Source organism: Diabrotica virgifera, chromosome 6 (genome assembly GCF_917563875.1).
Source record: "Diabrotica virgifera virgifera chromosome 6, PGI_DIABVI_V3a".
In the NCBI taxonomy this organism is placed as follows: domain Eukaryota; kingdom Metazoa; phylum Arthropoda; class Insecta; order Coleoptera; family Chrysomelidae; genus Diabrotica; species Diabrotica virgifera.
In genome coordinates this window covers 86,070,486-86,087,463 of record NC_065448.1, presented here as the reverse complement: position 1 = coordinate 86,087,463, position 16,978 = coordinate 86,070,486, and the positions used below count along the sequence as shown (strand labels likewise).

The 16,978-nt window shown below is 31.3% G+C and overlaps 1 protein-coding gene across 1 annotated transcript in view; it reads left to right on the top strand.

The window, feature by feature from the left end:
* The window catches only part of LOC114339161 (protein FAM161B), a 98,682-nt gene extending 83,194 nt beyond the window's left edge, over positions 1-15,488 (top strand). Inside the window, exon 8 of the mRNA XM_050652580.1 lies at positions 15,167-15,488. Coding sequence (XP_050508537.1) covers positions 15,167-15,436 — 270 coding nt within the window. The 3' untranslated portion in view covers positions 15,437-15,488. The remainder of the gene's footprint in view (positions 1-15,166) is intronic.
* The last annotated feature ends 1,490 nt before the right edge of the window (positions 15,489-16,978 follow it).

Genomic DNA, 16,978 nt, shown 5'->3' with positions numbered 1-16,978 from the left:
TCGATAGTTTTTATTATAATAATATTTGTTATGATTATTTTAAAGATATGAAAATTGGTGTGAAGAAAAAGGATAAAAATAAAAAGGTGATGGTTTGAAAATTATGATACTATTGTTTATGTCTTTGCCGTAAATGCTGGTCAAATTTAACCGGTTGTATCTCAGGAACCACTCATCAGAATTAAACGTTTTTCTTTTAAAAGAAGCGTCCTGCCGTTTTTTTTCCAATACCGTTTTCATGATTTAACTTAATTCAATATTTCCCGAGATATTCTATTTGTTTATAAGCCAAAAAATTGTTTATAATTTTAAAATATTCCTGAGGCCGCTTAAATAGTCTAATTTCAATTCTGTAAAGTACAATAGATAGGTACAGTGTCTTTTTATACAAAAATCATAGTTATTCTAATATATCATAATTATTGTGGTTATCATAGCGACCGTAAATTTTTAATTAACAATTCAATTGTTGCTAAACTATTCATTCAATTTACATCGGCTTTTGGAATTATAATCTATATAAAAAGAGCTTTTAGACTACCAAGTTATTTAGTTATTGATAAACAATTACTTATCTAAAATTTTAGTTGAAACTTAAAGATTTTGTTGGTAAACCCGCATTTTCCGGGGAAAATTTTTGTCGAAGTAAATCGGGAAAAACACGTCTCTATGCAGAATTTAATTATGGTGAATTTTTATTTGGGTGTTTTTGGTGTAAAGTTAAAATCCTTGGAGTTATAGAGCAAAAATTGAAAAAAAAAATACGATTTTCGGGCGCCATTTTGTTTATAAAAAAAGTAGCACACTGTCTGCGGACTTTGCATACCTATATTATTAATATATACACTTATAAGATTCGATTTCAGCAATAAAATTGCTGGTAAATAACTTTTCCCAAAAATGGCCTGTTCTCCGATAATCTGCCCAGACTACATGTGCAAATAGTCCATGTGGTAAGATCGCACCCATCTGGAAAAATTTCTGATTCGGTTTCTTTGTGGATTTCTATTTAAAAATGTCCCTTTTAAACAAATCTGAAGGGTGCCGGGCGGAATTTTTGGGCAGAAATTGTTTAAACAATGTTTTTAAACAAATACAAAAGATTACGTTTTCTTGCTCTGAAATATATATTTTTAGGTTTTATGGGTCATTCTAAACGAGAAAGGTATCTTGTAATTTTTCTCAAAAATTGATATTTTTCGAGTTATACGCGATTTAAAATCTGAAAAATGCGAAAATACGCATTTTCGAGGCTTAAAAACTCATATTTAAATTAGTATTTTTGAGATTACCAGATACTTAATTGGAAGGTTAAACGTTAGGGTGGTTCGAAAAAAACTTTTTTTTTATTTCAGATCGCTATAGTGCACAAAAGTTGCCATTGGTATAGACGTGAAAAAACCACTAATTATTATTTTTTTATTAATTTGTCTTCCGGTCGCGCAATGCCATCGAAGTTAGCAAAACATTGTGAAAAACCTTAATTTTTCATATTTTTCTTAAACAGGCCAGATGGTTTTAATTGCGTTCCTATACCATGAATTAACTACTAAAAGTATGTAAAATCAATATACATGCACTTATTATACATTTGTTTCATATCTTCCGGTCGCGCAAAATAATTCAAAATGAGTAAAATTAGTAGAGGAAAGTCGCCAATTATGGAATACCATTTTGTTTTGGGGATGTAAAATATTACCTTTATAGAAATGAAAACAATTTAATTTTATGACACATCGGTCATACATTTTTATGTAGTAATTAAAAGCCTTCTATTAAATATCTTAATTAACAAAAAAAAATCGAACAAAAAAAACAAAATCCCAAATGAGTAACCAAATATGGAATAGGTACCCATATATGGAATATAGGCATAAACCAACATATCAATAACAAAAATAGACATAAACATCTGAGATCAAATAAATTTAAATAAGAAAATTGTGAAAAATGAAAGAAGTAGCTTAATTTACTTGCAGACATCACAGATCCATGTATGAAACTCTGGACCAGCACAATCATAATGAGCCCACTTACACTTAATCCACTATTCCATAATTAGGCACCAACGACTGTCCATATTTGGATTTGTACATTAGTTCAAACTAGTATCAACATTTTTTTAAGTCATAATGTTTTAATTGCAGAAGGTCATAAAATATCAAAATAAAGGTACTATATACGCAATAACATAATAAGTCTGTATTCATGCGTAATAACCAATAATACTCGTTGAATATATTTACCTTTGAAATTTTCTGCAAGACGATAAAACAAAACGCGCCTGGCAGACACGTATCGTTCGCGCATCTGACACAGAGGTGTGAATACGATAATAAAGAGAGCGACTGAAATAGAGGATTGTCTTGTAGTGCGGTTTCAACTTTTATTTTCGGAGAAATCAAGGAATTCCATATTAGGGCACTATTCCATATTTGGTTACTTTCCTCTAGTTTTTGAAAAATGTCAAAGTTTGACTGTTTAGTACATTTTAATTGTACAACTTTTAGAGATGCTATAGTTTAATTCTGTTACAATAATATATTTAATATCCAAGCATATAAGATAAATTTTGATATTCAAGTGAAATTCGGTCGCGCAGCTTCGTCAAACATACATAGCAGACTACCGTGACGCGAGGCGAAAGTGACGAATGCCAGGGAAGCGCGCACAGTCACAAATAGAGATACATGTGGGAAGACCTCTACAATGAAGTATTTCTCTTCTCCATTACAACGAACTGCCATTCCGCCATCTTTTCCAACACTTAGATGAAAATACAACAGGCCCAATAGGATATCCGGAACGATTGGAAAGGCCCTACCTGATTGCGAAAGACTACCCGTTGTTGATTTTTATCCTATCGATTGTAATATTTAAATAGTTTACAAGCTTATTCTTAGCAAGGACCAATGGTACTTGCTTGAGATATCAGAAGTCGTCAAGTTAGGACATGGTTCAGAAGACTTTGTAGTACGTGAACCTGGCTCAATGTCAAAGTTGGCATCGCTGAGCGGTGCAATACTGTGGTTCTAATATGGAACTGTGTGCACATACTTTACTTGAAGCTTCGGTCACTAGCTTAATGCATCTTTCAACTGCCCGTGTATGGCATGGGAAAGCATCTATATTCATAAGAGGCTTGAAGTCATTGCACACATACTGTTTTATCTCTTCATTAGTCAATGGTCTTAACAGTGAAGGAGGAGTCAGTGTACAGTGTCCATTTGATAATTTCGTAATACTCTTTAGCTTCAAAGTTTAAGTTTGGTGGTTTAAAGATTCTGATAGTCACTTTCAGATATTGCTTGCTTTGCCTTCACGATACGCCTGAAGCCCAGCTTTCGGATATTGCTTCTTTCATCAGTTACCATAGCCAAAAGTAAATTTTCGGGATGGGTAAAGTAAGAATTACTTTGTAAAACGGTAATAACAACTTGAAGAAGCTCTTTTGGTAAGTACCTTATAGATTTAATGATTTTGTAAACATGTCTAGGCCCATCTGTGAATTTGTAGTTTATTTTTATGGTACAAACCACATAGGCATATAACATTTGAGAATGAATGTGAAAATCTCTCTCAGATTTTCAGAACGGCTGGACACACTGATGTAGAAACACAGAACTCGGTTTGCAGTAGTAAGTCATATTGAACGTGACATTGGGCCAGGATCACGTACTACAAAGTCTTCTGAACAATGTCTTGACTTGATGACTTCTGATATCTCAAGCAAGTACAATTGGTCCTTGCTAAGAATACGCTTGTCAACTTTTGGAATCTCACAATCAATAGGATTAAAATCAATAACTGGTAGTCTTTCACAATCAGGTATCAGGGCCTTTCCAATTGGTCCGGAATATCATATTGGGCCTGTTGTATTTCCATCTATGTGTTGGAAAAGGTGGCGGAATGACAGTTCGTTGTAATGGAGAAGAAAAATACTCCAATGTAGAGGTGTTCCCACATGTATCTCTATTTGTGGCTGCGCGCGCTTCGCTGGCATTCGTCACTTTAGCCTCGCGTCACGGTAGTCTGCTGTTTGACGAAGCTGCGCGATCGAATTCCACTTGAATATCAAAATTTATCTTATATGCTTGGATATTAAATATATTATTGTAACAGAATTAAACTATAGCATCCCTAAAAGTCGTATGATTAAATTGTACTAAACAGTCAAACTTTGAAATTTTGCAAAAACTACTAATTTTACTCATTTTATATTATGTGGCGCGACCGGAAGATATGAAGCAAATGTATAATAAGTGCATTTATATTGATTTTACATACTTTTATTAGTTAATTCATGGTATAGGAACGCAATTAAAACCATCTGACCTGCTTAAAAAAAAACATGAAAAATTAAGGTTTTTCACAATTTTTGCTAATTTCGATGGCATTGCGCGACCGGAAGACAAATTAATAAAAAAATAATAATTAGTGGTTTTTTCACGTCTATACCAATGGCAACTTTTGTGCACTATAGCGATCTGAAATAAAAAAAAAAAGTTTTTTTCGAACCACCCTTTTAAACGTTCAGCTTCAAGATTCTGAAGAGTGATCGCGTCTACCTTTAATTTATACCGTTGTTTTTTAATTGTTAAATGTTTTTCCGTTTATTTTGTCGGTGCTGCGCGCTTTATTTCAAAAATCTTGTATTTTCCTCCGAAAAATATTTTTTCTAAATTCTTTGGGATATTCTAAATAAAATAAGTTTCTTGACATTTTTCTCAAAAAATACTAGTTTTAAAGTTATAAGCGATTTAAAATCCGAAAAATGACAAAAGAAACTTTTTTTATTTAGAATGTCCCAAATAATTTTAAAAAAAAATATTTTTCGGAAGAAAATAGGAGATTTTTGGAATAGAGCGCGCCGTACCAGCAAAAAAATCGTTCACTCGTCAGAATCTTGAAGCTGAATGTTTAAACTTTAATTGAAGTATATGGCAACCTCAAAAACACATTTTTTAGGTTTTAAATCGCTTATAACTCGAAAACTATCAATTTTTGAGAAAATTTACACGATACCTTTCTTGTCCAGAATGACCCACGAAACTTAAAAATATATGTTATGGAGCAAAAAAACGTGATCTTTTTTATTTGTTTAAAAAAATTGTTTAAACAATTTCTGTCCAAAATTCCGCCCGGCACCCTTCATATTTGTTTAAAGGGGACATTTTTGAATGGGAATCCACAAAGAAACCGAATCAGAGTGTATAGCAACCTCAAAAATACTAATTTAAATATGAGTTTTTAAGCTCGAAAATGCGTATTTTCGCATTTTTTAGATTTTAAATCGCTTATAACTCGAAAACTATAAATTTTTGAGAAAATTTACAAGATACCTTTCTTGTTTAGAATGACCCATGAAACTTAAAAATATATGTTATGTAGCAAAAAACATGATATTTTGTATTTGTTTAAAAAAATTGTTTAAACAATTTCTGCCAAGAAATTCCGCCCGGCACCATTCATATTTGTTTACAGGGGACATTTTTGAATAGGAATCCACAAAGAAACCGAATCAGAAATTTTTCCAGACGGGAGCGGTCTCACCACATCGACTAAAAGATATAATGAAAGAACTGTATGTATACAGCGTGTCTACTTGAGTTGGAAACATATGGGAAACTTTTTTATTATTAATTTTACGAAAAAAAGTTATTCTTTATAAAAAGTTCTGCATGCCCCAAAACCTAAGATTCAATTATCAGATATCAAATTTTCTCAATATTATACGAGGTATGTCAAAAAATATGAATTTCGGCTAAGGGTAAAGTACCTTTATTTCTCTCAATATCGAAAATTCTTATGATAAAAAGTTGTTTGGAATTAAAAACTAAGATGAAATATGCAATTACATGCTTCTTATTGAAAAAAAATATATTTTTCTCAAATTTATGGATACCCAACATCGTTTTTAATTATTACAAATATCATAACTCGTTTATTATTCATTTTACGAAAAAAAGTTATTCTTCATAAAAAACTTTGCATGGTTTAAAATCTAAGACACAACCATGATATATCAACTTTTATTAATTTTATACGAGGTGTGTCAAAAAATATGAAATTCGCTCAATATTATAGCACCTTTATATTTCACAGTATTTCAATTAGAAGGATGTAATTGCATATTGACACATAGTTTTAATTCTAAACAACTTTTTTAATAACCGTTTTCAATATTGTGAGAAATAAAGGTACTTTACTCTTGAGTGAAATTCATATTTTTTGACATAACTCGTATAAAATTAATAAAATGTCATATCTGTTGGTTGAATCTTCGGTCTTAAGACATACAGAGATTTTTATAAAGAATACCTTTTTTTCGTAAAAGTAATAATAAAAGAGTTATTGTATGTGTAATGAATAAAAACGAAGTTGATATCAATAAATTTGAGAAAAATTTGGAAAATATTTTTTTCCAATTAGAAGCATGTAATTACATATTTGAGCTTGGTTTTTATTTCCAAACAACTTTTCATAATAAGAATTTTCGATATTGAGAGAAATAAAGGTACTTTACCCTTAGCCGAAATTCATATTTTTTGACATACCTCGTATAATATTGAGAAAATTTGATATCTGATAATTGAATCTTAGGTTTTGGGGCATGCAAAACTTTTTATAAAGAATAACTTTTTTTCGTAAAATTAATAATAAAAAAGTTTCCCATATGTTTCCAACTCAAGTAGACACGCTGTATATGCACACATACAGTATCATGAATTTTTTTCCTGGTTTTTCCTCATGATTACAATGGGATCACTAACAGCAGAATTTTACTGTCATCATTGCATGTGGTTGTATAGCATGCTGTTTTTCCTGATGGATATAATATTTGTATTTTCATAACGATTTTTGAAGTAGAAACCTAAATGTCAAAATAAACATATTTTAAACTAATATTGTGGGTAATTACCTTTAACCCTGCCTAAAAAATAATCCAGATCTGCATATCATATTTAGTCACACCGCACCGGTTCTAGGGTTTTGAGCGCCCCGGACAAAACAAAATTTGGCGCCCTTTCATACGAAATATTATATACTGCAAATATAAAAAAATAGTAAAAAAGGCAAAAAATCAAAATTTCATTATAAAGAACTATGTAACAATATATTCAATCAGAAAATAGTACAATAGTCAGTTATTATTTAGCTGATGCAACATATGGCGTAGCATAATGAGCGTATTTGAAATCCAAGCAACGAAGGAGCGAGACAGAGACAAAAGAAAAAGATAAATGCACATTGCCAACAAACAGAAAAAATGTATAACGTTTTACTTTTACAATACCAAAAAACGGTATTGTGCCCACTGCAAGCGCACAATCTGCATCCCCAATGACTAAATTGAGGGAGTGGGATCCACATAGCATAAAAAATAAAGAGAATATTCTTTGCAAACACGAGCTTGTACACCTTTATTTCTTCCCTTTATGTTAGAGCCGTTGTCATTGTCATATTCTTGGCCTCTACAGTCATATAAATTCAATTGAAAATCATTCATTGTTTTATTATATTAATGAGTAGGCCTGTCTCGATACCTAGAACTAAGGCTATGGGAAATAATGAAAGACCTCAAAGTTCAATGAATATTAATAAAAGCAGTATAAGCACTATACAAGAAGAACAAAGTAGCTATCAAAACTGGCAATAGAATAGGCAGTCCATTTAAGACGAAAAATGGACTGCTACAGGGCTGTTCCATATCCCCTATCCTATTTAAATATTCCTGGAAAAAAACCCTGAAAACATGGAGAAGAAAGTGCGAACAAATGGGTATACCAGTAACAAAAGAATAGGTATTTAGGTTTCTAATATCAAACAAAGGAACAACTGAAGAAGATAATATAAAACATAGACTAGGACAAACTGAAAGAGACTGCATATGAAAATTTTGAAAATTAATCCGGTATTGTTGGACAAGAACATCAGTATAAAAACAAACAGAAGATTATATCACACCATGACAAGGAGTATCCTGACTTATGGGTGTGAAAATTGTATAATAAATAAGAAACCCAAAAACAAAATAACAAAAATAAACAGCTAAAGCTAAGAGCAACAAAAAGAGATAGAATAAATAACAAAGAGATTAAAAAAAAGGATGGAAATTATTAAAATAGAAGAAAGAAATAGAAAGAATGTTAAAATAGAAAGAATGCAAATTATTATCAGATAATAATAGACTACATAGAACAAAAGGAATTAACCTGGTACGGACAAGAAGAAAAGCAGACAAAAACCGTTGAATCAACAGAATAACAGAGTGGAGCCCGATAGGAAGAAGAAAGAAAGGCAGACCCGAAAATCTTTCAGAGGTGAAGTGGACGAAGCAATGGAAAGAAGTAATCTGCAGGAAGGGGACTGGCATTACAGAAAGAACTGAAGAGAACGGTTGAGTGAAGGAATACACTGAAAATTGTGGAAATTAGAAAGGATACAGGGTGTTTCTAAATAATTGCGACAAACTTTGAGGGATAATTCTACATGAAAAAATGATGGCAGTTTGCTCTATAAACGTATGTCCGCAAATGTTTTGTTTTCGAGAAACGACGTGTAATTTTTCTAACAAACTGATGATTTAATGATGTTTCAAATAAAAAATCATTTTGGAACTCCTCGTTCAATTTGTGACAACAAATTTACCCTTTTTTCATACGACGCGCCGGTTTTTATGAAAAAAATAAAATATCTTAACGCTTACAAAATATTCAAAATAGGTTTCTATACATTCATATGAAGAAGAACTTGTCATTCCTAATTCATACATACCTACCCAGATTGGTAGAAAAAAAATTTCAAAAGAAGAAATAAATCACTTTACAATGAAAGAATAGGCAACTTTAATTACTAAGACCGATGAGAAAAATAAATTTAAAAAATCACTTCAGGGGCCCTGATTCTAATTCATTTCGACAGTCGCAATTTCATTTCGACACCGCCATGACAGCCGGAGAGTATAGCGATTCTTGGGGATATTAACCTTATCATGTTGAGACTGCTCAGAATTTGGGTCGGCGCTTCGGTTTCTTGGATTTTGTTGATAGTCTGGGAAAATTATCGAAAAAATACCATTTTTGGGAAAAATTATTTACCAGCTATTTTATTGCTAAAATCGAATCTTAAGATTGCATATATTAGTAATATGGGGTATGACAAGTCCGCAGAAAGTGTGTTATTTTATTTATAAACAAATTAGCACTCCTAAATCTTCTTTTTTTTTTTTCAATTAGTGGTCTGTAACTCTTATAATTTTTCCTTTGAGCCAAAAACACTCAAATAAAAATTCACCGTAATTTAGTTCTGCACAAAGTTATTTTTTTTCCGATTTCCTTCAACAAAAATTTTACTCAGAAAATCCGAGTTTTCCCAAAAAATCTGCCATTTTCAATTAAAATTTTAGGGAAGTACCTAATTATTTATCAATAATTAAATAATTGAAGACATGAAAGATTTATTATAGTAGATTATACAGAGGGGCTAAATTATGGAATAAATTCATTTCTTTAAAACGGACGATTTTGGAGCAAAATCCCGAAAGAGGTCGATTTTTATTTTTAAATTACAATTTTTTGGCATATATTTCATACTAGTGACGTCATCCATCTGAGCGTGATGACGTAATCGATAATTTTGTTAATGGGAATAGGGGTCGTGTGGTAGGTCATTTGAAAGGGCGTTTAATTCTCTATTCAGTAATATAAACATTAATATCATTAGGTATTTATACAGGGTTGCCAAAAAAAATTTTGAATTAAATTAATTGGCGCAAAAAGAAGAATGTATGTAATTTATTTAACTCAAAATACATTGTACTGCTGTCAGAAAATAGAAAAAAAGGTTTATTTCACAAATAAACATTTCTTTTCGCTTAAATTAAATCACAAACAGCCTCCCTCCTACCTATTGGCAGTTTGAACTTTTAATTTAAGCTAAAAGCAATGTTTATTTGCAAAATAAACATTTTTTTCTATTTTCTGACAGCAATAGAATGTATTTTGAGTTAAATAAATTACATGCATTCTTCTTCTTGCGTCAATTAATTTAATTCAAAATTTTTTTTGGCCTCCCTGTATAAATAATGATATTAATGTTTATAATACTGAATAGAGCATTGAACGCCTTTGTAAATGAGCTACAACACGAACCCATATTCGTATTTAAAAAAATAATTACGTCATCACGCTCGGATGGATGACGTCACTAGTTTGAAATATATGCCAAGAAATTTAATTTAAAAATAAAAATCGACCTGTTTCGGGATTTTTCTCTAAAATCGTCCATTTTAGAGAAAATGAATTTATTCCATAATTTAGCCCCTCTCTGTATATCAGGAGACCGGCGACAATCTAACCAATAGTTTAACAATAATTAAAATGTTAATTAAAAAATTTCGGTCGAAATAATAACCAGAAAGATTATGATACACCAGAATAACTATGATTTTCATATAAAAAAGCACTATACCTATTCAACGTACCTTACAGGATTGAAATTGGACCATTTGAGCGGTCTCAGGAATGTTATAAAGAAACAATTTTTTGGCTTATAAACAAATAGAACCCCTCAGAAAATATTAGATTAAATTAAATTAAGTTAACGCTGTTGAAAAGAGCACGGCTTCTGTGTCCTTTTCGAAGAAAAACAAATTGAATTGCGAGGAGTGATTCCAGGTATAACCGGTCAAATTTGACCGGCATTTGCGACAGAGTTATAAACAACAGGATTTTAATCTTTGAACCATTAGATACCTTTTAATTCCGGTCCTCTTTGTACATACAAATTTTCATATCTTCAAGACACTCATAACAAAAAAGATTTATGTCACTGTCACCAAATTATTTAATTATTGATAAATAATTACTTCCCTCAAATTTTAGTTGAAAATTAAAGATTTTGTTTGGAAAACCCGAATTTTCCGAAGAAAATTTCCGTCGAAGGAAATTGAAATAAATTATCAATGTGCAGAATTAAATTACTGTCAATTTTTATGTGAGTGTTTTGGTTTAAAGTTAAAATTTTCGGAGTTATAGAGCAATAATAAAAAAAAAGATTTCGGAGTCCTAATTTGTTTATAAACAAAATAGCACACTTTCTGTGGACTTTGCACAGCTATATTACTAATATAGGAAATCTTAAGATTTGATTTCAGCATGTCCAGCAATAAAATAGCTGGTAATTAATTTTCCTTGTTTTTTACTAATTTTCCCAGATTATTACCTCACATCTTTCATTGAGTTGATGATTCATGTTGTGGACATTCTCAATTATATATTTCTAATTTAATACTATTCTATCTAATTCCTCAAAACAAGCAAATTTCAATTAAACCCAGCTATATTATAATACCTTTTGATTTAGTTTTCCTTGCAAGAAATAAACAAAACACATCTAAACTAAACCTAACCTCGCTTTTGGCCATTCATTCATCTCCGTGTCAAATAATTTCGACAGTCGCCATATTGAAAGCGACTTGTTTTTGGTCGAAATTTGATTTAGAATCAGGGCCAAAATTCTCGTCGTTTACCTCATGACCTCATGTGCAATAAGTTAATATTAGGATTTCTTACCATAAATTTAATTATTCATTTATTTTCATTATTACGTGGATCGCTACTTACCGAAATTTATGTAACGGAAAGATAATAAAAAATTTTTAATTCCACAACTAATATTTTTTACAAAACTTTTTTTTATTCCACTTTAAAGCACACGTGCCAGTGTTATTAATACAAATTTACAGAAAGACAAAATTATTTAACCAAAGAGTTTTACGACATAAGCGCCAGTAGGTATATGATCTACTTAGGGCCGATTGTTCAATTGGAGATTATCTTCAGATTAAAAATAATCTTCAATTAAACTTAATATTGCGTTGTTCAATGCAAGTTTAACCATCTGTTAACAAGAGATTATCTTAATCGCTGAAAAACGAAGGATGAACGGTGTTAACTAAAGATTTGTAACCTTACTTTCTGGTGTTAAATTAAATATTTTCAAGAAAATTCCAAATTGGAACAACATTAGTTATTGCACTAGCTAGATATGTATGTATTTTGAATTGTTCTTTCTATAAATTTTCAGTCGTAGATAAAATTTGCAGTAATAATGCAGTAATAATCTATTACAATTTCGTGTCTCTAATAATAATGGATATTTCTCTTTTATTTTGATGACAGAGATATGACAGAGGACGAATATTTCTTAGCTGTTTCTAATATAATTTTTTTGACTTCAAAAAAATGTGTTTCTTAAAAAATTTATATTATTATAACCCAGTGATATGCACATACAGTCGGAAAAATGAAAGAATACCCATGAACGAACATATAAAACACTCTGTATTTTCGTGTCACCGTGTCACAAAGAAAATTGCCCAGCGCAAGTACATATAATAATAATTATTACATGTACTTGCGCTGGCCAATTTTTTGTGTGACAAGGTGACAGAAAAATACAGCGTGTTTTATAATGTAATACCTATAGTATAACATATTATGTTCTGTTATGGGTATTCTTTCATTTTTCCTACTGTATAGCCAGTACAAAAATAAATTAGATCTCTCAGTGTATAGGTACTTATGCTTTCTACAAATTTATGCATAATTATTAATTATTTATAAATACATATTTCCAGAAATTCCGCTTTTTTTTCATTATGTGTAAAAATCAGGTAAAAACAAATTGGAAAAACTTTTTATGAAATTTTTGTGAAGGAATAGGAATTATTTTTATAAGCTAAAAAATTAACATTACTATTTAAACATGTTTTTTACGCAAAGTTAGCAGTTGTACTTTTAATACTTTCTTCCATTTTAAATATGTTTAATAATGTAAATTAAAATCTCTGTCAGTAGTAGTTGACATGTACTAAACACTACATGTCAAAAATCATTAACTTTATATTTATAACACAGAACACATTTTTATGTACAATTTTCATGATAAAGTTTGTTCCAAGTCGTTAATTAATAACTGGCAACGTTGTCGCCGCTTCAGTACTCGGGTTTAATAAATCCGAAAGTTAACGAACATTGAACAACTTCTTAAAAAATAATCTTTAGATTAAATTTAATTATAGTTTACTTAATCCATGAGTTAACTACTGATTGAACAACTGGCCCTTAGTATCACTGACTGTTCATAATTTTGTTGATAATTTAAAATTTGATCTTCGTCCATTTTTAAAGTAGATTGTTGACATACGTAATACCTACGTGACAAATGACACAAAAAATGAACAATCTTTTAGATCGTAAAAAGAATTTGTCTGCATTAATTTTGTATGAGTGATAAAAACCATAACAATGCTTAAGTTGCATTATATTTATTAGTGAGCCTTGGTTTTAGTCTATTAATCTTTTTTTTTGAGTTGCAAATTCTGAGTATAGATAGAAATATTTTTCTTATAAATAATATTAGAATTATTCAAACAATGTCACACGAAAAATGATCAAACTTAGTATGTAAAATAAAAAAAAAATAATTAATGAAAAAAAATATTTTTATATCTGCGTCTTTCAAAATTTGGCGCCCCTCAAAAATTTTGCGCCCCGGGCGGCCGCCCGGCTCATCCGCCCTTTTATCCGGCGCTGTTAGTATTATGATTATATTTCATAACAAACTATAGTAACGGCTTACCCCTTTAATTGGTACTGGCTCAGTACTGTTATTTCAGTTCATCATCATCCAGCTTCAAAATTCCACTGCTGAACATAGGCCTCTTCGATTTAGCCTTCTTAAATCGTCAGTCCATCTTGTAGGCGGTCGACCGACGCTTCTCTTGTCTTCTCTTGGTCTCCACTCTTTGACCATCGCCCACCTGTCATTCTGGCTATATGTCCTGCCCATCTCCATTTTAATCTGGCTATCCTTTCGATAACGTCAGTCACCTTTGCTATTCTCCTGATCTCTTCGTGTTTGATTTTGTCTCGCAGAGTTATTCCTAACATGAACCGCTTCATTCCCCTCTGTGTGACTCTCAGTAACCTTAACTAAAACCTCTAGCCGAGGCTTTAGTTAAGGTTACTTTATTAATATTGGATATTCAGTATATTCTTACTGACAACTTATTCTTTTAGTATCGGTAACCATAGATATCATATCTTTGCTTTACACAGGCCTGGCCCAAGAGTCTACTAAGTAAGGAAGGGCGGTCACCGATCTTGCCCAGGGCGGCAAAATCCCTAGGACCGCTCCTGGCATTACATTTTGCTTTATTTAGTAACAGTAACATAAGGACGGCTTCTTTAATTGTTGTGACTTTACCATCTGTTTCTTTAAAATCTGTTGATGAACTATTGTTTGTTGCATATAGGGCTTTTCATCGATTGTCATTTGTTTCGAGCTTCTGTCATGTGTCACATATTAATAATATCTAGGTACGTCTTACGTCTTTGGTTTATATCATTGTTATATACCAATAAAATAACGTATGACGTAGACGTAGATAATATCTAATTATGTGACACATGACAGAAGCTCGAAACAAATGACTGTGAATGAAACGCCCTATTCGAGAACTATTGTTTTCTGCCCAGATACGCAGATATGTAACCTGAAGCGATGTGTAACTTATGTATGGTATGATGTATGTACAGCTGGTTCCTAAAAAAACTGATACGACTCAGTAAGATTTGATCATTTTGAGCAGTGTATGATTGGTATGACATTATATTATATTTATTATGACAGACAAATAATGAAATAAACAAATAAAGAGCCATTTTTTGAGGTTGAAGTTATGTGACAAATTTTATGATTTGGCAGTGACAGTGACAGTATGTAAATAATAAGTATTTATCCTTCAAAATATAATAAATTAAATATAATTAAACTCATATTCATTATATCACACCTCATCAAAAGCTTTTACAAGAACATAGTCAGCGATTTTGACATGGCTTAGAGCCAGACTACATCAAGATCCCCTATAAATCGTGCTGGTAATTGCCTTGCAGCGAGACCAAAAACAAAAAGAAAAAGAAGAAGTAAGTACACTGCTCAATTTTCTTCAAAATACGCTTTAAGAGTCGTATCAGTTTTTTTGGAACCAGCTGTACATATACAGTCATATTACCAACTTAACAAATATATTTCTATTGTTTTATTTATTAGTTACCTCATTGTTCTAATTTAGTTTATATTTTATTTGGTTTAGATGAAATATCCTGTAACACGGGAAGAATTAGAGGATCAACTCCGTGAAATGTATGGAAAGAAAAATGAGTCTATCAGAAGTATCAGTAATCTATCTGGAAAAAAATCAATGGTAGGAATAAACTTCAGTAAATCAAATCCAGCAGATTGCAATTTTAATATTGACATGGACGACATTGAAAGTAAAGAAAAAGAAAGTTTGGAGGAAAAGGAAAAATGTGATTGTCTCAGTGATGATATTGATAATGATCCTGATTTGAAATTGGTTTAACTTTTTAAATCTTATTGTTGTCTATAAAAAAAATACCTTCTTGTTTCAAAAACTGCCTATTTTTATTTTTATTATTTTTAATCTCACCGCCAAAACGTAGGGGAGATGGGGGTAATGAGAGCCAGTCGGTAATGTAATGGGAGCCACCTGATTATGGAATGCCTTAATATAACTGCTGAACGCACTCTACGTGCTGTGATATTGAGCTGTGATGGCTCATAGGTACTTACTGCGATTATTTTAATCAGTTCGTATTGAACTGTTCGCCGGAGTTAAATTGTGCAATATTATTCTAGCGATAGGTACGTGATAGCTATTGGCGCCATTAGTATTACTGGTTTTTGTCAGATCCAAATTATTTTATCAGCGATAAATTTCATCAACGTTATTTTACAGTAAACAGCGACGCACAAGCCCTTTTAGGAGTCCGTGTATGGAGAAGAGCAGCCACAGACAGGCAAGGGTGGAGGCAAAAAATAAAGGAGGCCAAGGCTCAATTTGGGCTGTAGTGCCGTAGAAGAAGAAGAAGAAATTATTTTATCACTATAGATTCGTAAATGTAGTTTCATTGCATCAGATCTGATTTTCTGTTAAATTATGCTGTTTTTTATTTTCAACATTTTAAATAAAACATGCACCTTGGGGTAATGAGAGGCACTGTTGCCTCTATTACTCCAATGTGGTAGATACATATCATACAATGGTTTTACCAAGATGATAGTAATAATATAGTGGTGTAGTACGATCCCACATAACAATGATGTTCGCATCATGTTCTAAGCATATCCTACCAACATTCGTCGAAGTATATCCTTTTTAGTATATGCGTAGTACAAGCATAGCATGTACCATAAAAAACATACTAAATTTCATGTTCTTTGCATGTGCTTCAAAGAATATTCTTGCACCGAATATACTGAGCACATTCGTGTACGTAGTATCTCGGAATGTTCGTAAAAGTTTATTCTTAGAATATACCTTAATCGAAAATTCTTAGGATATGCGTAAGTATATGCAAAAGTATATGCTTAACACATACTTGTATATAGTGCAGTCACTGAAGGTTTTCACCTCTGATTTCGTTTAACCTCCATCGATTTTCATGAAAATTGGTAAGTAATTAGAGGATACCTCAAGGAACAAAGGTGATATGATGCCAAATTGCGCTTTTACCCTGGGGGTGGATGCCACCCCTTCTCGGGGGTGAAAATTATTTTATCAAAAATAATACCATAAGTCGATAGAGGGACAAGTTATAGGCAAAATTTGTTATATAAAGTTATTAAAATAAATCAACACTTTTTGAGTTATTAAAGACAAAAGATTTTATTTTTTCGTAAAAAAATGCATGTTTTAAATCGGTTTTTCACCTATAAATCAAAAACTATAAGCTTTTACAAAAAAGTTATTATTACTGAAATTGAAGATAATAAAAAATTTAATACATTCCTCACATAAATAACTAACTGATAATAGTTCAAAGTGAGTTATTGGCAATTGAATGTGTATTTTTTTCGACGAGTACTCAAATCTAAGTATTCG